The following is a 22,172-nucleotide window of genomic DNA, read 5'->3' on the forward strand; positions in this document are numbered from 1 at the left end:
CAATTACCTGTTTTTACATTCTGCTAATTACATTCAAACTAAGTTGTAACACTGTCTGATTTGGCTGATCATTTGGTGGGTCAGGGTCAGGTTCATCATACTGCTTCTCTTCAAGCCACAATTGTGTGCCATTTTATGCAGCACGCTACATGGTTGCTTCTGTGGACTGTAGAGCAGCACATTAATAGATACTGTATTTAATATTAATTTAATATTAATATTTAATTAATAGAGTGGAAATGATTTCTATTTACAAAAGAAAATTTATTCTCCGAAGACGCCTTTATAGTATAGTGTCGGCGTTGAGTGCCACAACAGATAGTTCTCTGCTCTTTACATGGCTCTTTGAAGTGACTTGCTATCTTTAAAAGAACTTTCTTGCCTTTTGCTGAAATAGTTGGAAAAAAGCGCGTGAGACAGTGCACAGTTGCCGTTTTTATAGCTTCTTGTGCTACAGATGATGTAATGCTAGCTCATTCCTTTGTTGATTCATCCCTGGCTGATGTAACTTGTCCAGTGCCATTGTAATTGCAATGTGCGTGCAGTTGACTGCTCTGATTACATTTGGAAAACCGGACGTTGCTGCGAATTGCACTTTGATGTTTCCCAGTATATCCACAGTGTAAGGAGGTCTTACATATCTGGATGTTGCTGTTACTAAGGGGTAATTCACCTTACCACTTTAAAGAATGTGACTGATTACATATTGAGTTTTGATTAGTTAAAATATCAAAGCTACAAAGAACCCCTTATGTGCTAATTTATAACTCATGTCATAATTTTATACTTATATTGCAACACTGATCTATTATTATTATTAGTAGCAGTAGTAGTAGTATTATATTGTCCATATAAGAGAGTCAGTGTGTGTTTTATGATCTACAAGCAAAAGTCCAAATAAAGAACAAAATTAAAAATAATGTGTGGGTTAGTTCACTCCTTACCGTATGAACAAGTTTAAGTACTACTTAAGTTACAAAGGATTTTTAGAAACACCTGCCAATTAACTAACACTCTTAAAAAACACCTGTGCTTATCTGAGCTGTATCGCTGGCATATAAGTCCTATTAATCTTTGTCTCGAGAAAATACCTTCAGACAGACAGTCAGATGTGTTTTACTTACATGTTGTTGAGCATTTGCTTCATTTTGATGTTGTGTCTTTTCATCTGTGTCATTTGCACAACGTCATTGTTGCGCAGCAGTGTTTACTGCACACAGGTCTTTTGTAGTGAGAAGTGAGGTGCATGCAAGAACTGAAAAAAATGTAAAAGTGCATCCATGCGCCATCTAGTGACTGTAGTTGAGCGTGAACAGAGCAGACTGCTCCATATACACAAAAGTCTTTCATTTATATATGTCTGATTCCACATTCTAATATAATGCAATACAAAATCACAATGGAGGTACCAAATAATTTATGCACTAATTACAACAATTAAATCCATTTTACTTTACATAAGCCTTCCTTAAATGTTTGGAAATAAGGCTAACAGGAACTTTTCATCATATCATAAATTGTATAATAAACTGTAAACACTTTCTACTGAAAGTGTCGTGTGTTCAGTTCATTTGACAAACAAGTTAACAAACATTTTTTCTGATGAATAAAAAGTTAAAATCAATATTTTTCATATGTTAGTGTATTTTTGTACACCTTATGAAGTTGACATTTTTTTTCCATGAGCACACATGAGTTAAATATTTAGAAAAACATTTGCCATGTTTATTCGTTTCATTGCCATGACATAACAAAAAAAATGTGCATCACCACTTACAAAATTTGGTGACAAAGGGCTCATAGCAGACATTTATGTATGCTGAGGTTTGCTTGTTTTAAGTGAACATCTAATAAACAAGTTTGGAAACTTGATAGCATGATTTATTTATATTAATCAGTCATCAGTCATTCTCCAACCCGCTATATCCTAGCACAGGGTCATGGGCCTCTGCTGGAGCCAATCCCAGCCAACACAGAGTGCAAGGCAGGAACAAATCCTGGGCAGGGCGCCGGCCCACCGCAGGACACACACACATCCACACACCAAGCACACACTAGAGACAATTTAAGATCGCCAATGCACCTAACCTGCATGTCTTTGGACTGTGGGAGGAAACCCATGCAGAAATGGGGAGAACATGCAAACTCCACACAGGAAGGACACGGGAAGTGAACCCAAGTCTCCTAACTGCAAGGCAGCTACACTATCACTGCACCACCTTGCTGCCCATTTATATTAATGTGACTATATAATTTCAAATCATTTAAGCTGAAGATGTGTCCATTTTCTAGAAAGTGTTTCTTATTCAGTACTGCTGTATGTATTAGTATGTACTGTATTACTATATTAATACGCAGTATGAAGTGTATACTCAAAAATCACTTTTCATATTTGCATATAGAGTATATTCATCAATTCAGGTGCATTCTAATTGGATGTTTTAGTGAAGCTAGGTGGGTTTGTTTAACGCATTCATAATGGTTAGCTGACCTGAATCAATCACAGTAGCATCTTGCTACTACCTATCTATCTACCACACTGACCTGGTTGCCTTTTTCTTTTCTTCAAATAAATAATGAGTAAGAGCTGATACAATCCAGAAGATGGAATTAAATGACCTCTTTATGATTCTGAGTAGACAGTATATCTGTTTCTGTATATATTATATGGATTTTCTGCAGAATGTAAGAGGAATTCAAGAGTAAATTATAACCAAATAAAACCTTAGTTAAAATATAACTGTTTTTCTGTTCCAATTGATTTTTTTCTCCTAAGCAGTATTTTAAAGTGGACAGTAAGTATGGATCATTAAACACAGCTGCAGCCTAACAAATAACCCATTTGCGTAATAGAAATTAAGCAATGAAAAATCTAATTTACTAATCTGTATTACTGTACCACTACATTTTGATGTGGCAGACAATCCTACTATCATATAGTGAATTATTGATTGTTTTTCTGGGCTATGTATCAAGAGTAGAGATAAGTGTTCAACAGATGAACAATCCCTATGTTCCAAAGGTATTTTAACTACTATTTGTCTAATGAAATTTCAATATATTTATACTGTTTAGGAAACCAAGGAATTCTAAAGTGACTCTATGCTCAAGTATGGTTTGCAATATATATAAAGTGGTATATTTTTGAAAGACAAACAGATATACACTAATGACAGAAAAACATCACCGTCTGTCTAATATGCTGTTGCTCTTCCATGTGCCACAGAAACAGCTCTAACCCACCAAGGCAAGATCTCTGAAGGCATCTTGTGGTAGCCAGTACCAGAATGGTTAGTAGCAGATCCTCTAACTCTTGTAAGTTGTGAGATGAAGCCACCATGGATTGTACTTCTTCTTGCAACTCATCCCATGGATCATTCATTGGACTGAGATATGGGGAAACTGGAGGCCAGAGCAAAAACTTGAACTTTTCTTAATTTTCGACAAACCAATCCCGAACAATTGGTGCAATATGGCAGTGCACATCGTCCTACTGAAAGATGCCACTTCCATCATCGACAACCATTGCCATGAAACAATGAAGTATCAGGTCGGCAACAGTGTTGAGGTGGGTGGTACATGACCAGTTAATTTCCATATGACTGCCCAGACATAGGGTTTCCCAGCACAACACTCCCTCAGACAGCTTGTCTTCTTTCCAAAGTACATACTGGTGCCATCTCTTTTCCTCAGGTAAATGCCATACACGTACACAGCTTTCCACATGATGGAACAGAAAATGGGACCAGATGACCTCCTTCCATTGACCCAGTGTCCAAGTCTGACACTTGTGTGCCCATTGTAGGTGTTTTGGGTGGTGGATGAGGTTAGCATGTGCACTTTGACAGGCCTGCAGCTGCACAGTCCCAAATCCAGCATGATTCAATGAATTGTGTGTCATGACACAATACTCCCATAACCATTACTAAAATTATCTGCAATTTGTGCCACAGAGACCCTTCTGTTGGTTCTTTCAAGACCAGAAGAGATAGCCTTTTTGACCTATCACATCAATGAGTCTTGGCTGCCCAATACCCTATCGGCCATTTGTAGTTTTACTCTCTTTGAACCACTGTCAGTAGGTACTCACCAAGGCTGACTGTGAGTGCCCCAAAAGCCTTGCCATTTCGGAACTACACTGTCCCAGTCATATGGCCATAACAATTTGACCCTTATCAAAGTTGTCAATGCAAAACATTGACTACAAGTACCTGATGTCACCTTACTGTCTAATATATCCCTGATCTTGACATACACCATTTTTATGAGCAGACAGCGTCATTTGGCCCATCACTGTATTGTAACACAATGTATGTGTCTGAGCTGGTTTGGAGTTTCTTTGGGTCAGACGGATGTTTCCGTTGCTCACTAAATAGGCATCAGTTTCCACGTCATTAGTGCCTTACCTTTCTGTGCTACACTGTATGAACCTTTGGCTAGTTTCTCAGTCAAAATCAGGATTTCAACAACCCCTGCCTTTCCCTCTGCCACCTTCTCCACACTGCTGGCAAGGTAAAATGACGGTGTTCATTACACTGGTTCAATGATCATCTGTAAATTTATGTTTATTGTTTCTTATTACAACCAGTAGGAATTTATGAAAAAGAATAGCTATAAATCAAAGACTGTTTATGATAACTTTTATTTGATTATTTAAACATTAAATCACTGCCCTGAGTAACATGGTGATGCACCGGGTATGATGCCTGCATTTTCTATGGACTTCACACATTATTACATACAGTAGGTTTCATCTATGTACATTACCTGGTCCAAACACATTTTGGTAATTTGACTGGTGACAGCAAAATAGGCTGAAGTGTGTCATTTTGTATTGTGACAAGTCTGGACCAATTCCTGCATTGTAGCACTTTAATCTTATACAAGTTCTGGATCCGCAGAAACCCAGCAAAAAAAAACATGAATACAAGAAATGTATGGTTTAAACATATTCTCATACATAAAGAATCTAGTTAAAGGAAAATTAGAATTACAAAAAGCATTAAGGATGCAGCATCTCTGTTAAATTGGCCATTATAGCTAGGGCACAATAATGATGATTTGTCTTTTGCACTCTATCACAATGAAAGACAGAAATGTGTTAATGCCATGGTTTTGCTAAAGACTAAAAACATGTGAAGAATGTGTATATATACTTTTTATTCCTCTTGTAGTTCTGCTACTTTAGAATTTTTGTGAAATAAAATATAGATCACTATCATATGGTTCCTATATATGCTTTCCTCTGAAGACCTGATTACTCACACTTTAGCGAGCAGCAGTGAATGAGAGTGCTGTTTGAATATGCCTTTTACACCTTTTTTACATATTTGTATATAATAAAGGGTTTGAGATTTTGGTTTAGTCATTTATCTGTTATTGATTGTCTGCTTTTTACTAGCAGCACAGCAATAGAGAGACAATGATTTTACTTTCTGAATAAAAGTTAACACCCTCATTATTTTCATTTCTCTTTTATATTTTTTAATGTGGAACTAAGATGTCGTCACTGTTTTCAGTAAATATTTAAGGAAGTGTTTTGCTTTTCTTAGATGTAGTTGTTATTCCAATCTAATAAGAATGAGGGCATCTCCATACTCACATCCTTTTCGAAAAAGCTTAATAAAAGAATTGTCTTATAAAGATTAAATATGCAGCATATACATGTTGCTGATGAGTCACATAACAAAACTAATGGTGTCTAAAGCGAGAAATGAAACACCTAAAGATTCTTAGCGAGTTTCATTTTCTCAGATACTAATATCAGTAACATATTCTACATAATGGCTAGATCCTGCATGTACTGTACTATAAAAAAATATTAGGTAGTTAATGACCATTTGTTAAGATGAGAAGATACTGTATCTACTCTCTATATATAAAATCCTAAGCATCAAAGTACAACGATTTTGTGCAACAATTTTATGTCACGTTTTTTGTCACAATTTAAATCGGCTTATTTTAAAACATACATATATATGTTTGGTATCATTCTTTTCAGAATTTATCGAACTTTAATGTGATGCTGTTAGATTATCTGATTCTTATTCAGTTTTTAAATTATAAACTAAAAAATATCAAGAACTCACATCCTGCAAGATGAGACTTTGTGCCAAGAGATTTAACCACATCCGGAGCCAGATATAAAAGACAAAGAGTAGAACAGCTGCTGTACAGGTTTTTAAATGTTCGAAGCACCACGTGAGATGCATATCACGTGGCATGGCAGCAGCAATCCAGCAGCTGATCAAGCAAAGAGGAAGTAAAAAAAACTGTATTTGTTTCCCATTGTATCACCGTTTAAGAGGGGGTTTCAGAGGAGCAACCACGTCTCCTTGGGGTGCATTCAGCCCCCCTCTTCACAACATTAGCGGCAGAGACGCGAAGTGGCTGGTGCATAGTGCAGACCGGGGGGTTGGCGAGCGAAGCAAGCGGGGGTGAACCCCCTAGTTACTATATAAAGATGTATTTGCTGTGATGACCTGTAATCAAAAAGAAACTCAATAAAAAATTATTAGAAGCTGTAAACAGGTATTTCTCCGCAAATACTGTGTAACTTTCCTGATAAGTCTTTAATACAACAATCATGTACACTTGACAAATATATTATGAACTTTGGTTACAAATTGTGTCTCCTGGGCAAATTCAATGGTCCTATACTGTGAAGCATACAAGTAAATTAAAAATATTTTAGCCAGAATTAATGGATGGATTTTAAGCTCTCTAGCAAGCCAATAATGCAAATTATTATACTGATATTGTAAGTTTAAATGTTAAATCATTGCACTGAGCAATCAATATCAATAAGTACAAAGATCAATGTTTGCATACCTCAACTGCCTAAAATGACACTGAAAAAACATGTCATAACATCATTTCTAATTTCTAAAATGACACTGAGATAATTTGAAGATAGCAGTAAATGACACAGACCAACGCCTTTTACTGGAAAAAAAAATGACAGTAAATTAGAAATAGCATGACGGTGATGTTTGTTCAAGCTACATTAAAATTATAACAAAGTTAATAAGTTTAATGAGGACTGACTGGAGACTCTGAATTGACCCAATACTAGTGGCCATTGGCGTGTGCAAGTGTGTGTTTGGTAATGAGCTCATTCCCCCTCACAAATATATCTTGCATTGTGCCCATTTCTATACAGACATGCTCCTCAATGAAAAAATAATAAGCTTTTGCATATCTATGGGATATGAAGCATACTTTTCTCAAATTTTCCTAGTATACTTTAGTAACAGACCTGCTTATATCATGGACAGAAATTCTCTAACAATTTCTACACAATTATTTAAATAAAAATATTGATGTAACTTTTATAAACATATAGCTACTGTTGAAGATTGCCATAAAATGTTATAGTCCATTTGACTTGTTCAATATGCATTATGTCTTGTATATATCTTCATGCTTCTACTTTTCATGAATTAGTCACCCATTATTTGAAGGGGGAGACACAAATAAGTGAACATACTGTAGGTAATACAAAATTAGTTAAATAGTCTAAAATGTGCTTAAATAATACATATTTAAAATAGTCCTTGGAGGTTAAAAAAGGAGGGTTTTCAAAGACACACCACTCATTCAAGCACTAAGTGTATATTTTGTAAGAACAACCATTCAGCTCATTCTTTTATTCATTTTTAACTATACTATTTTAGTTCATATCAAGTTTGAAATGTTATATTTGCAAAAAAAATTGTTTTTTGTTTTGGAATCCTAATGCTTATATTGAGTATATAACTTTGCAGTGCATTCCATACCCAGTTTGAAGGAATAACCATTAATATAATTGTCAAAGAGCGTTCTTGAATTTCCTGTATTTTATTTAAAAAATAACATATATAACAGTGTTTGAGACAAGTAGAAATGCAGTACAATTATTAAGAATAAAACAGTGCTTTTTCACTTTACAACTTACTGACAAGCTTTTTTCCTAACTAAATATCCATCTTTTGTCTACTGTATATTCAAAATCAACAGCCTTACACTGAATTAAGATTCACTTAATTAATCCTACTGCTTCATTTTTTGTCTTTCTGGTGTTTTGCACTCTACTTTTTTTATGTGTTAGTATGTACATTTAAATTATTGATCTAAACTTTAATTGAGTGCCAAATTTTGATTTATAAGTTATTCACTTTATGGGGACCAAATACATCACAACTTTTACACCTTTTTGTTATCCATTTAATGTTTTGTCTCACTCTTTGATTATTTTTTTAACCATGATATTTTAGTTAATATCAGTACCCAGGTTTCAAATATGATATTTGCAAAATAAACATTTGTAATTCATTCTAACACCAATATTGCATTTAATTAAAATAATTCAGTATTCCTTATCAATAGTATATTAAGATTAAGTTGGATGAGTACATTTGAATCTCCCATTTATATTTTTTGTTTTGCTTGTGGATCCAAATGCACATACTGCATTCATTACTTTAAAGTATGCAGTGTATTCCATACCAAGTTTGGAGAAATAACCATTAATATAATTATCAAAGTGCTTTCTTGAATTTACTTACATTGTAGTTTGCCGATGTAGCATTTAACAGTTTCTGATTCAAATTTAATTATTGCCTTTATTGACTGTTATGAGTGCTATTAATTAGCGTGGATATGTCAATATGACTGTTCCCTGTTTTAGCCTTTTATCATCTCCAGGGTTTTTCCCACCTCTCTAGCAGTGCTGCTGGAATAGGCCACAGCATGTTGCAATTCTACATTGCAATAAACATGTACAGTAAATGGATGTATGTATGAATGGACATCTAATTGTATGAAATGTTCATGCTTCTAGAAAAATGTAAAAACATTATACAGATATACTCTGCAAACTAAGGTAAGTTTATGATATAAAGTTTTATTAAAGATGCACTTTGCAGCATTTTAGACATACTTCAAACATTTAAGGATGTAATGTAAAGTATCACATTTTTTAACCCCATGCCAAATAAATCAATAAACTATCTGTCAGATACAAGCAGCCATGGTGTCAATGATTTATGGTGTTTATTTACTGCACTCATTCTAATGAAACAGAAGGCATATTGCCAGTTGTCTTTCCAAATTAGTGTACAAGTTATTGATTTCTGTATGCTAGTTTTATTAAAACAAATGTAAATTTTAGAAAGTAAATATATTGTATGTTTATATTTCTGATGTTCCAGAATGAGATAGATAGACAGATAGATGTGTGCAGTGATGTATGAAAGCTTGTTTTTGAGCCTAAATTGGTTATTTAGCCACTGTTTTAAAGAAGGGCATTTACTGTCATGTCTTTATTTCTTCATTAAAATAAATGTTTTATGTTTTCCCCTTTCAAAATGTTGTCATTAAAATGTACTACATATTTAGTCACTTTTTTTTATAAGAATTTTGCATCCAATACATGATTTATGCACATCATATTAAATGGCGTATGTACCTGTATGATACATCTTTTTTAACTTTTGATTAATCACGTCCAACAATATTCTCTTTGATGTTAAGTATATAAAAACGTAAAACAAAGAGTAATCCATATTTGCCCTTTTAAAATCTCCCAAACGATTAATTTTTCATCCTAATACTGTCTTTACTCATTAAGAAAAATGACGCTGTATAATAGTACTGTATTTGAATATAACAAACATTGTTTCCAACTTTCGTTTGCCATTTCATTGTTAATTATTTGTACGTTTTATTTCAAAGATCACGCCATCACAACTTACTTCTCGAAGCACAACGAGATAAACACAATGTAAACCGGTGTACTGTATATGAATACATTGAATAGAATGTTATTATGTTGTGAACTTTTGGCTTTGACAGCTTATAATTTTAAGTGCATGGCTGGGGTACTTGGATTAACTTATAGATTTCAACGTTATCATTAAATAATTTTAAATTATTCAGATGCAGCAACCGTAAAATGTTTTGACATTGTTGTTTGCATAAGTACCAAAATGTGGTTTATTGAACGATTAGACTAAACGTCGATCAGGCTAAAACAAGGATTTAAAACGCGCCGCGAAACATCGATACGACTCAGTGCCACTACTTGAAAGAGTGTAAGGTCAAAAATTTATTTGGCAGTTTTGTATGAGTCCTCCTTTAAGAATACATACAAGTGAGTGGGAGTGCTATAACACAAACAGTTAAGATAAGCTCGGTTCTAGGCACAAATCGCGCCTCGGTGGTAACTTGGTTGTATCACAAGGAAAAAAAAAGATGAAATTAGCCGCTCCGTGAATCCGCAGCGCGCCCCTGCGGTCAACACTCACAACGACAGCTAATCGTCCTTCGTTTACTTGTCCCAGTTTTTTTTTAAAGAATACACATATTCAAACGACATGTTTTTATACTGTATATTGTGTAACGCATTCCGACACATAGGGTGCTTTATTACATGCAAAAGTAGTCCTAACTGGTAGACGTCATTAATGTGCAATCGTACCTGCACATTTTTTATCAAGAAAGGAGTAGACCAGGGAACAGAAAAAAATGTATCAAGGTGAACTCTGTCAAATTATTAGCACGGCTGTTGAAGTGGTTATCGGTATAAATTTGGGTCATGGGATTATTGGATCACCTTAAATGTCCACATTTCAGAACACATATTGTTTAAGAAGACTGTTGCATATAACATATAGATGCTGTCCATTATAAGCAAATTGTTAAAAAAATGAAATTATGACTGTTATGCACGCATTAGACAGAATACTGGGTTCCGTCACTCTAAAGCAGCATATTATCCGAAGGATAACTAATACATAAAAAGTATATTTCTCCGGAAATTTTAAGCTTTACATTATCTAGATCCTGCTGTTGCAGCCGTCTGTCGATAATACCGATATGTGGCACCTTAATTGTGGCTTAAATAGAAACTGAATGCGAACTCTTTTGTTAATCAATATTACAGAGAAATCCTCAAGAAGTAAAACATCCTGTACTCCAAAAAATCCAAAATCAAAGTACATGATTGCGAGTGACACGCAAGTATATTTTTTATGTGACATCATAGAGACAAATCCTTCAGGTGAAAAAACATGAACTTCAAGTGGTAGGCAGTGAAGTGTAATGGCTGTTTTCATGTATTATTGAGTAACGACCAGGTGTAACATTTTCTGAGCATGTTCATTGTCCTTATCGTTTGACTCTTGGCAGCTCATCACTTTGCATAATTATTGACAAATGCATGTTTATATAGATAGGAGTTGAAAGCTTAGGAATAAAAAACTATTTTAAGAAACGGGATTTTTTCCCTCTGTGGATTTCCAACTATATCTATATATGTTTGTTTTCCAGGAGTCTGTCTATAAACACATATGTGCATTAGTTTCATGTGCGTCTTCATACTAAGTTCAGGTAAATGGAGTGTTAAAACTACATAGCCTAAACAATTTCTTGCGTTTGTATATCATTAGCTACAAAAAGCGCACTGTGGGTAGTACTGTATATCGGTTTCAACTAACTATTCCTCGTCAAAGAATAATTTTCTATTCATCAAAAGTAAAAATATGTATTATTTACCAATTTTTAGCAAATACAATTATTGTTGTTGTGAGTACACTAGCCACGGCCATATTAATTCTAGAATGTTAAAAAAACATCTAAAAATCAAGAAAACTAAAAAAAAAAAATTGTAATTTATCACTAGCATTACGCATCTGTGTGTTCTGATTAGGTAATAAACAGGGCCAATTACAACCTATTTGGCAAGTGCATTTCTTTGACGTGTTAAGAAAACGTGTTTGTTATTCAAGTAACGATTAATACGTGGAGTATAAAAGGGATTACATGAATGTCTTACAAACGTCGTTTTCCGTCAAACAGAGGAATACATACTACATATAAAAATGAAAGAGGTAATCTGATCACTCTTACCTGAGTTGCACCAACTGCTTGATCCACATTTTTCACTGAAATGTCGTGCTCACTTCTTCATGTAGAGAGACATTTATATATTTCCAAGTACTATCGACCCTCAAGCATCATTATATGTAAAAGGCGTCACTCCAGACGTCGTTAACACCATGCTGGCAAAATAGGTTGCACTTTTCAAATGTACAACACAAATATATTTTAATCACAAAAAATCAAAGCAAGGAACTGAACCTCCTGATTACTGCTAAGATTTTCTGAAGAACAAAGAACAATTCTCCTCCCGCTGTTTTTATCACAGATGTATGTACGTGTGCTTAGTGAACAGATGCTGCCATTGCATAAAACTTTGAAATCTAGCACACGTATATGAAAATGGTTGTCACGCTTAATTTTTTAAAACCCGAGCCCAAGCCTGTCGCGTTGTCTAGCTCGCCGAATACTTAAAGAAAGCAGAAAATAATAAAATATCCCCATGCCATAAGCCGCGAAATCCACAAAGCACAGAAGACTGACAGATGCGCATCACACGAGTCGTGGTTGCCTCCTCGGAATCTAGCTGTCAGAGGATCAGTGTCGCTGAATGCGCATCATGGCTTGTGAAAGTGCAATGACGATTACCACGAGTTCTTCCAAAAATACTTCCAAACATACAACAATGTCTAGATCCTCCCTGAAAACAATTTAGTGCGAATTTCAACACAAGATATACGCAGAATAATAGCAAATATGATAATCAAGAAGGCTGCATGTTGTTAAGTTTTTGTTGAGGCGTGCGCTTTTAGCTGGGTGACTGGAATCCCACGCCGCGGGGTCAGTCCTCTTCACAGCAATGGGTTGCGCGAGGCTGCCAAGCAAAAGGATCTTCAGAGACGGCGCTTGTGCCTCACTCGCCAAGCACGCCGATGCTCTTCGCTCTTCTGTGCTCTTCGCTAACAAACCTGGCAGTCCGGCCCAGGCTGACACCCCTGTGACGTCGCTTTAAAGTAAAAAGATGAGAAAAATCAGCGTCTTTTACCCTCCGCCCCAAGGAATGCGCATTTAAAATTAAACCTGCTTCGCTCCTCCTCCAACACAAGAAACGGATCAAGGAATTGCTTAAACTGGATTACCATTAATTATTAATTTAATAAATGAAACGACACGGTCACTCTTAAAGAGTTATCTGCATGGAAAAATGCCTGAAAAAATCAATTACTAATCATGGTCATTCTAAACTGCTTTGAAAATCAATGCCGTTACTTTAAAAGTAGCTTTGTCAACAATTATAGCTACGACCACACTTATGTCAGGATAGTTAATCTTAACCCTTTCCGTTGTATTAAAACGACATCATACGAGACGTTAAAACAATGTTGCCTCCCAGTGTTTCATGAAAATGATTATGGGCGTAAGTGAACTATACATACACACATAATGTTGCAAAATAAATGCTTATTATAATAATAAATATAATAAAATAGGTTTGTGTAATTGCACAAACAGGAAAAACGTTATATAACGATAGACAGAGGTAGTTAATAGTGACCATAATCTTTGAAGCAGGAACAGCAATTATTTTTAAAATAGGAAAGCAGCAATTATCATAGTAGTAAGAAAATTTTGTAACCATTCCAAAAAATATTTAGTTTCAAACTGGCTTCCTCATGTCAAGTGTGCAGTGGATGCAGGAATGCCCTCAGTGTGTCAACAGTAAGTCAACTGAAATAAGGGTGTTAAGTCCAATAAACAATAACAAATAATAGTCTTAGTTAACATTGTGACTTCCAGGCCACCAATTATGTCAAGCATTTGAAAAATGTGAGAAATTCAGATATTTTAAAATAATTAGTTGCACTGCAGCAGAAGGTGATCCTTGCTGTACAAAGTAATTTTACAGTACTTTAAGTATGCAACTGCAGAACATACCGATCATATGCCATAATGTTTCTATATACAGTATCACTGTGTGGTAGGATACTCACTTGACTCAGGACCCCCCACTTAGGACGCTGACTCAGGCTGCTTTATTAGCCGCAGCTTGTTGATTAAACATACAGACGTATCAGGAAGGCTTGCTTAACACCGTCAAAATGGGAACGAAAACCTGTAGGCACATAATCTTCAGTATTCTTTATTAAATGACCATGCTGTGTTCATATAACAAGTTCAACAGTATAGTAATTGGTGTCTGGCTGTTTTATCCTCTCAGATATGTATAAACCCACAACAGTTGTAACTTAGTCACAAACAAACATAACATATATATTTTTTCTTTAAATATAACATTGAATTGCAAAAACTGAACTTAACTCTGCCATAATGGAATCCCAAGTAACTATGCTTTAATGTGCTGCACCCCGCCACCTGCTGCACACCAGCTATTTATCTAAACACCCTTACACCTTTTGCATCCTCTTCAGCTGTATGCAAATTTGAATGGCTCTGCCTTTCTTACAATCAAATTTTTATTTTTATATCATATTTCTCCTTTAAAATGTTCCTAAAGCTATTGCAACTAGGTATAACTAAAGTTGCCATAAGAACCAAGTTTGTCTTCCCACTTAAACAACGATGCAATGAGTCACACTTATGATTTATAGGTGGATGTTTTTTTAATTGTGACAGATTTTCTATCCTCCCACTCTATGTATTGCAAAAGTAAAGATAATAATATTAATGATAGTATTGGAGAACTTTGAAGTATCATTTCCTATTATCCAAGCTAGACAAGGAGCTTGGCACACATGCATGCCTAATGAACATAATAAGGAAAAAATAGGAATTACAGAAGCATTACCAAAATATTTACATTTAAAGAGTAAAAAAAATGTGGGTCACAGGATGAACATGCTAAATACCTAAGACGAGACTGCTGTAACTCTAATAATAAATCTAAAGTCCTTCTGGAGAATTCTAAGGTGGTCCCATGCCAACTAAGAAATATACAGTTAAACCCAATAGGAATGTCTTGCAGCAATTAAATTGCTCCTTACCGTGTTTTACCACATATCCTCAGTAAGACAGAGATGTGTTCTTTTCCATTTTCAGTGTAGTTCCAAAAATTACTGATTCCTATGAAAATCCAGACTTCTGTAAGGAATCTTACCATTGTTCTTTTTAGCAATAGATATGTCATGGCTGATGCCTATTGACGTTGTGTTTTTGAATCTTTTAAATGTTCCTGTACTTCCTTGATTTTTCAAAAATAGCTATACTGTAAATGCTCACATTGTTGGAAATCAAAATTATATTAAGAACATGACTGGTAAGATTTTCCTTTGTTTCATTACATGAAAGACCCCCTTATTACCACCAATACCAACATCATTGAACATTGGTACTCATATGTGAATCATGGGCTCTTTCCTAAAGAAAAGATAGCACTTGACCAAATTTGTTTATTATTTTCTCTTCAAACAACTTAAACCTATCGTCATTATCAAGTTTATTGTATGTGGCTTGGACAGATCATTTCAGTCCTCTGTTTTCTGTAGGCAGAGTTATAAGTCCAATTGGAGTTGATGGTGCTGACCCACAGTGGGTATTAGCTGTAGTTAATGCAGGGGGGATAAAGAGGCCATATTCAGTTCCAATAATCCTCCAGGAATCGGTGAATTCTCCTTGCCCATCTCACCCCTAGTTTTGCTCACACTTCTCAGCTGCAGCTGAAGCAGCAGCATCAGGTCCTGGTAAATTTGTTCCTTCTCCTGTCTCTTCCAGGTCAGTCTCTGGCAGGCTGTGAACTTGAGGCTGGGTTAGACTTTAATGAAGCTTTAGCTGCCTTTTCCTTTTTTTCTGAGCCCTTTGTATGCTGTTGATGCTTATATATACTTACATATAATGTAATTAAATTCTGTTAGGTTGAGTAAATACAGGATGCCTCAGGATGATAAAAAAATATAAATAAATAACACCACTGCTAATAGAGCACTGTCCCAGACATCAATTTCTCACAACAGACGAGACCAAAAGAGATGGAAATGAACTGTCCGAGCTGAACAACAACAACAACATTTATTTATATAGCACATTTTCATACAAAAAGTAGCTCAAAGTGCTTTACATAATGAAGAAAAGAAAAATAAAAGACAAAATAAGAAATTAAAATAAGACAACATTAGTTAACATAGAAAAGGAGTAAGGTCCGATGGCCAGGGTGGACAGAAAAAACAAAAAAAAAACTCCAGAAAGCTGGAGAAAAAAAAAAAATCTGTAGGGGTTCCAGGCCACGAGACCGCCCAGTCCCCTCTGGGCATTCCACCTAACATAAATGAAATAGTCCTCTTTGTAGTTAGGGTTCTCACGGAGTCACTTGATGCTGATGGTCATACAGACTTCTGGCTTTTAATCCATCATTGTTGGAACATCATGGTACTTAGAGTAGATGGTGGTGGCTTGCGCCACCACCAAAAGGACACCGGAAAAGGAAACAGAAGAGAGAGTAGGGGTTAGTACAGATTTTAGAGCCACCATGAATAGTTATTATAATGAATTGGATATACAGAGTATCATGATTTAAATTACAGTGAAGTTATGAGAAGGCCAGGTTAAAGTAATGTGTTTTCAGCAGTTTTTTAAAGTGCTCCACTGTATTAGCCTGATGAATTCCTACTGGCAGGCTATTCCAGATTTTAGGTGCATAACAGCAGAAGGCCGCCTCACCACTTCTTTTAAGTTTTGCTCTTGGAATTCTAAGGAGACACTCAGTTGAGGATCTGAGGTTGCAATTTGGAATATAAGGTGTCAGACATTCGATATATAAGATGGGGCGAGATTATTTAAGGCTTTATAAACCATAAGCAGAATTTTAAAGTCAATCGTGAATGACACAGGTAACCAGTGTAATGACATCAAAACTGGAGAGATGTGCTCGGATTTTCTTTTCCTTGTAAGGATTCTAGCAGCTGTGTTCTGCATTAGTTGCAAACGATTTTTTTGGGTAGTCCTGAGAGAAGTGTGTTACAGTAATCTAGTCGACTGAAAACAAACGTGTGAACTAATTTCTCAGCATCTTTCAATGATATAAGAGGTCTAACTTTTGCTATCCATATTACTAAACGAGAGTGGTAAACTGGATGGACGCAGGGACATGGGCCGTGGACACAAAAGACGTAGTGTGCAGGCGCCACACAAAGCCCCCCCCCATAGTGAAACAGGAGAGACTACGCACGTGCGCCACACAAAGCCACTCCCCCCCCCCCCGCACCAGAGCAAAACGGGAGAAACTATGAACCGTCAGAGTAGGAAACAAAATAAAACGTCATAAAGAGGATAAAGAACAGGGACAAACACATAAAGAGCAGGTTACAGAACAAAGCCCCATAAAGGGATTAAAGAAACAAAGCACCCCCCCCCCCCCAGTGAAACGGGAGAGACTACGCGCGTGCGCAGACACCACACAAAGCCCCCACCCCCTCGCACCAGAGCAAAATGGGAGAGACTACGAACCGTCACAGTAGGAAACAAAGTAAAACGTCATAAAGAGGTTAAAGAACAGGGACAAACACATAGAGAGCAGGTTACAAAACAAAGCCCTCAGAAATAAAACACAGAGTAGGAAACGAAGTAAAACTTCATAAAGGGATTAAACAACGGAGACAAACACATGAAGAGCGGGTTACAGATGATGAAAACTGGAATGCAACAGCTACAAACAAACCTGGGCACTAAACACATGCAGACCGAGATACAGAATATAAAAGCAGAAACAACGACAGTTAAACGTCCACAACACACAGCGGAGGCGGACCCTGAAGGTTCAGGCACCTACATCGGCCGTCAGAACGCGCAGTGAAGTACAAAAGGCAAAGGCGCCTGCACAGCATGGTAAGAACCGACATAATACGGAAGGCGCAGTCGTCGCCGCCATATTGTGAGTGGCACTAATGCGTAGATCTAATGAACGTGGACTCCTACAACGCGCGTGTCAAACTGCATCAGCAAAGCAGGCACGGGTTCAACACGACACAGCTCGAGTGACCGAGATACAAACACGCGACTGCCTGCATATAATTAATGAACGCAAGTGCCTACAACGTGCATCTGAAATGACGCAAACCAGGCAGAGACTCCTCCAAAAAGAAAGAGCTCGACTAGACGATATACGAAGTGAAACTGGAAACACTAAAGAGTCCGCAGTGCTCCACAATGCACCGCATAATAGTTCGGAAAGAGCTTCGTATTAACAGTGGAGAGACCCACAGTGACGCGGGCGAATGCTCCGTATTAAACATACGTCATCCTCACACGTCCAAACTATACAGCATAGGTGAACCACATTACAGTGATGCATTATTAACAGTACGATAAACATCACAGTATCGCAAACAAATGAAAATTATTACTCAAAAAAGGGAAAATAAAATCGCCATGGACCAGGTGTCATTATAACAAAAACAGAATAAAGCGAGGTCTCAAATGAAAAACAGAGTGCAAAGCAAAGTAAAACGTCATAAATGGTACGGACGGGACTCCGTATTACCAGTGGAGAGCCCCTGAGTGACACGGGCGAGCGCTCCGTATTAAACGTGCGTCATCCTCACACCTGGCTGCCCAGCGGACACAGGTTCAAAACGCCGGGGGTAGGCGAGCGAAGCGAGCAGGGGGCGAAGCCCCCTTGTGTTTCTTAAGTGAAAAAATGCTGTCCTAGTGATCTGATTAATATGCGATTTAAAATTTAGATTACAGTCAACAGTTACCCCTAAGCTTTTTACCTCCGTTTTGACTTTTAATACTAATGCATCCAGTTTATTTCTAATAGCCTCATTGTATCCATTATTGCCAATCACTAAGATTTCGGTTTTCTCTTTATTTAATTTGAGAAAGTTACTATTCATCCATTCTGAGATACAAGTTAGACATTGTGTTAGTGAATCAAGAGATTCAGGGTCATCAGGTGCAATTAATAAATATAGCTGTGTGTTATCAGCATAGCTGTGGTAGCTCACGTTGTGACCTGAGATAATCTGACCTAATGGAAGCATGTAGATTGAGAAGAGCAGCGGACCCAGGATAGAGCCTTGTGGAACACCATATAGGATATCATGTGTCTTTGAATTATAATTACCACAACTAACAAAGAATTTTCTCCCTGCCTGGTAGGATTCAAACCAATTTAAGAGGCTGCCAGAGAGGCCCACCCATTGACTAAGGCGATTTCTAAGAATATTATGATCAATGGTGTCAAATGTGGCACTCAGATCTAAGAGGATGAGAATAGATAAATGACCTCTGTCTACATTTACCAGCAAATCATTTACTAGGTAATTAATTGAAGGTAATTATTGCTGTACTTGGTGGGACATTAATGATATAAAGAGTGATATAAAGAAAGATATAAGGGAAATAAAGAAGGATATAAAGGATATAAACAAGAAAAATGAGAAACAACTTAAGGATATAAAAGACCTGGAGAAACATTTAAGTGCTAACTTTACTGAAACTTTTAAAGAAATTCTAGAAAGAATTGATGAAAAAATAGAGGAAAATATGACTTGAGAATAAAATTAGAGTACTTGGTGCTCAGCTTGAAGATGTTAAGCAAAAATCTACTCATATTGGAGTAGTTGAACAATCAATATCCACCACTGAGGAAAAAGCAATGACTGTAAAATCAGAATGCAAATGCAACTAGCTGCACTGGAAGATAGATATAGAAGGAACAACATCAGAATTGATGGTCTCCCTGAAAACCATGAAAGTCCAAACACAGTGAAATTCATAGCTGAAGTATTCACTAAAATAATTGGAGATGACTTCAAATCAGACACTAAGATCTCAGCAGCTTACCTTATACATGAATTGAATGCCTCAAAACCGAGAAACCTGATTGTCCATTTCGATAAACTACAGGTTAAAGAAAACTTGACCTCACTTCTCAGACTGGAAGAGGTGATTATATATGAAAATAGCCGCATTTGTATTTTCCCAGATTCCTCCCATTCAACAACTGCTAAATGTGCTGCATTCTACAGCTTTAAACAGTGCTTATGCAAAGCCAAAATCAGATACAGCCTCTAGTTTCCTGCTAAAGAGAAAGTGGTTATTGAAGGCCAGTTTTATATTTTTAGCTCTTCGGATGAAGGAGAAAAAGAGCTAAAACACTTTACAGGATGGAGAAAGAGAAAAAAAGACAAAATATATAAAAAATAAAATTAGGTAATACTAATTAACATAGAATAAAAGTAAGGTCCGATGGCCAGGGAGGACAGAAAAAAAATTAAAAACTCCAGATGGCTGGAGTAAAAAATATAATCTGCAGGGGTTCCAAGGCCACGAGACCGCCCAGCCCCCTCTAGGCATTCTACCTAACATAAATGACCTTAATCAGTCCTCATGGTATTCAGGATTCACATGGAAGAACTTGATAATGATGGTCATGTGGACTTCTGGCCCTTAATCCATCGATCTTGGGACATCACGGTGCTTTGATTGGGTGGTGGTGGCTCAGATCAAAAAAGAACAGCAGAGAGAGTATGGGTTAGAACAGATTTCACAGCCACCATGAATGATAACGATAATTAAATGCATATACAGATTATTAGGATTAAACTAAAAATAAAGCTATGAGAAAGCCATGTTAAAATAATGTGTTTTTAGAAGTTTTTTTAAAGTGCTCCACTTTATTAGCCTGGCGAAATTCTATTGGTAAGCTTTTCCAGGTTTTAGGTGCATAACAGCAGAAGGCCACCTCACCACTTCTTTTAAGTTTAGCTCTTGGAATTATAAGCAGACACTCATTTGAAGATCAAAGGTTACGATTTGGAGTGTAAGTAAAAAGACATTCTGAAATACTGGATGGAGCAAGATTATTTAAGACTTTGTAAACCATTAGCAGTATTTTAAAGTCAATTCTAAATGACACAGATAACCAATGTAGCGACATCAAAACTGGAGAGATGTGCTCGGATTTTCTTTTCCTAGTTAAGATTCTAGCAGCTGCATTCTGCACTAGTTTCAATTGATTGATGCCTTTTTTGGGTTGTCCTGAGAGGAGTACATTACAGTAATCTAACTGACTGAAAACAAAAGCGTGAACTAATTTCTCAGCATCTTGCAATGTTATAAGAGGTCTAACTTTTGCTATATTTCTTAAGTGAAAAAATGCTGTCCTAGTAATCTGATTAATATGTGATTTAAAATTCAGGTCAGAGTCAATAGTTACCCCTAAATTCTTTACCTCCATCTTGACTTTTAATCCTAATGAATCAAATTTATTTCTAATACCCTTGTTATATCCATTTTTGCCAATCACTAACATTTCTGTTTTCTCCTTACTTAGTTTGAGAAAATTACTACTCATCCATACAGAAACACAAGTAAGACATTTTGTCAGTGAATCAAGAGAGTCGGGGTCATCAGGCACTATTGATAAATACAGTTGTGTGTCATCAGCATAGCTGAGGTAGCTTACATTATGCCCCGAGATAATCTAACCTAACGAAAGCATTTAAATTGAAAAGAGCAGCGGTCCCAGGACCCAGGACAGAGCCTTGTGGAACACCATATAGAATATCATGTGTCTTTGAAGGTATAATTACCACAACTAACAAAGAATTTTCTACCTGCCAGGTAGGACTCAAAAAAATTTAAGACACTGCCAGAGAGGCCCACCCATTGACTAAGGAGGTTTCTAAGAATATTGTGGTCAATGGTATCAAATGCGGCAATCAAATCTAAGAGGATGAGAACATATAAAAGGCCTCTGTCTGCATTTACTCACAAGTCATTTATTACTTTAACGGGTGCAGTTTCTGTACTGTGATTTGTTCTGAAACCTGACTGAAACTTATCAAGAATAGCATGTTTATTGAGGTGGTCATTTAGCTGCATAATGACTGCCTTCTCTAGGATTTTGCTTAAAAAAGTCAGGTTAGAAATAGGTCTAAAATTTTCATAAACAGAGGAGTCAAGATTATTTTTCTTGAGCAGGGGTTTAACTATAGCAGTCTTAAGACAGTCTGGGAAGATCCCCATATCTAATGACGAGTTTACTATGTCAAGAATGCTATCAATTAGCATGCCAGATACTTCTTTGAAAAAACTTGTTGGTATTGGGTCAAGGATGCAGGTGGAGGGTCTCAGTTGAGAAATTATTTTATATAAATCAGGTAAATCTATCCTGGTCAAAGAATTTAATTTGTTTAAAATGGAGTACCGGGGTTTAAGAGAATCAGTATTGGGGAACTGTGCTATATTGTTTCTAATATGATTAATTTTATGATTAAAAAATACAGCAAAAGCCTCACAAGTTTCACTTAAAGTTTTTTGGAGGCATTCCATTAAGTGACCTTTGTTTAGCAGAT

General features: G+C 36.3%; 2 protein-coding genes across 2 annotated transcripts in view; both read right to left on the reverse strand.

Annotated features, from left to right (window-relative positions):
• ajap1 (adherens junctions associated protein 1) overlaps positions 1-12,942 on the reverse strand; it is a 275,515-nt gene extending 262,573 nt beyond the window's left edge. Inside the window, exon 1 of the mRNA XM_028807328.2 lies at positions 11,890-12,942. Coding sequence (XP_028663161.1) covers positions 11,890-11,918 — 29 coding nt within the window. The 5' untranslated portion in view covers positions 11,919-12,942. The remainder of the gene's footprint in view (positions 1-11,889) is intronic.
• Positions 1-22,172, reverse strand: part of LOC114655979 (F-box only protein 6-like) — a 1,212,211-nt gene that overhangs the window by 995,860 nt on the left and 194,179 nt on the right. The gene's annotated exons all lie outside the window — the stretch shown is intronic.

This window comes from Erpetoichthys calabaricus, chromosome 8, assembly GCF_900747795.2.
Source record: "Erpetoichthys calabaricus chromosome 8, fErpCal1.3, whole genome shotgun sequence".
NCBI classification, from domain to species: Eukaryota; Metazoa; Chordata; class Cladistia; order Polypteriformes; family Polypteridae; genus Erpetoichthys; species Erpetoichthys calabaricus.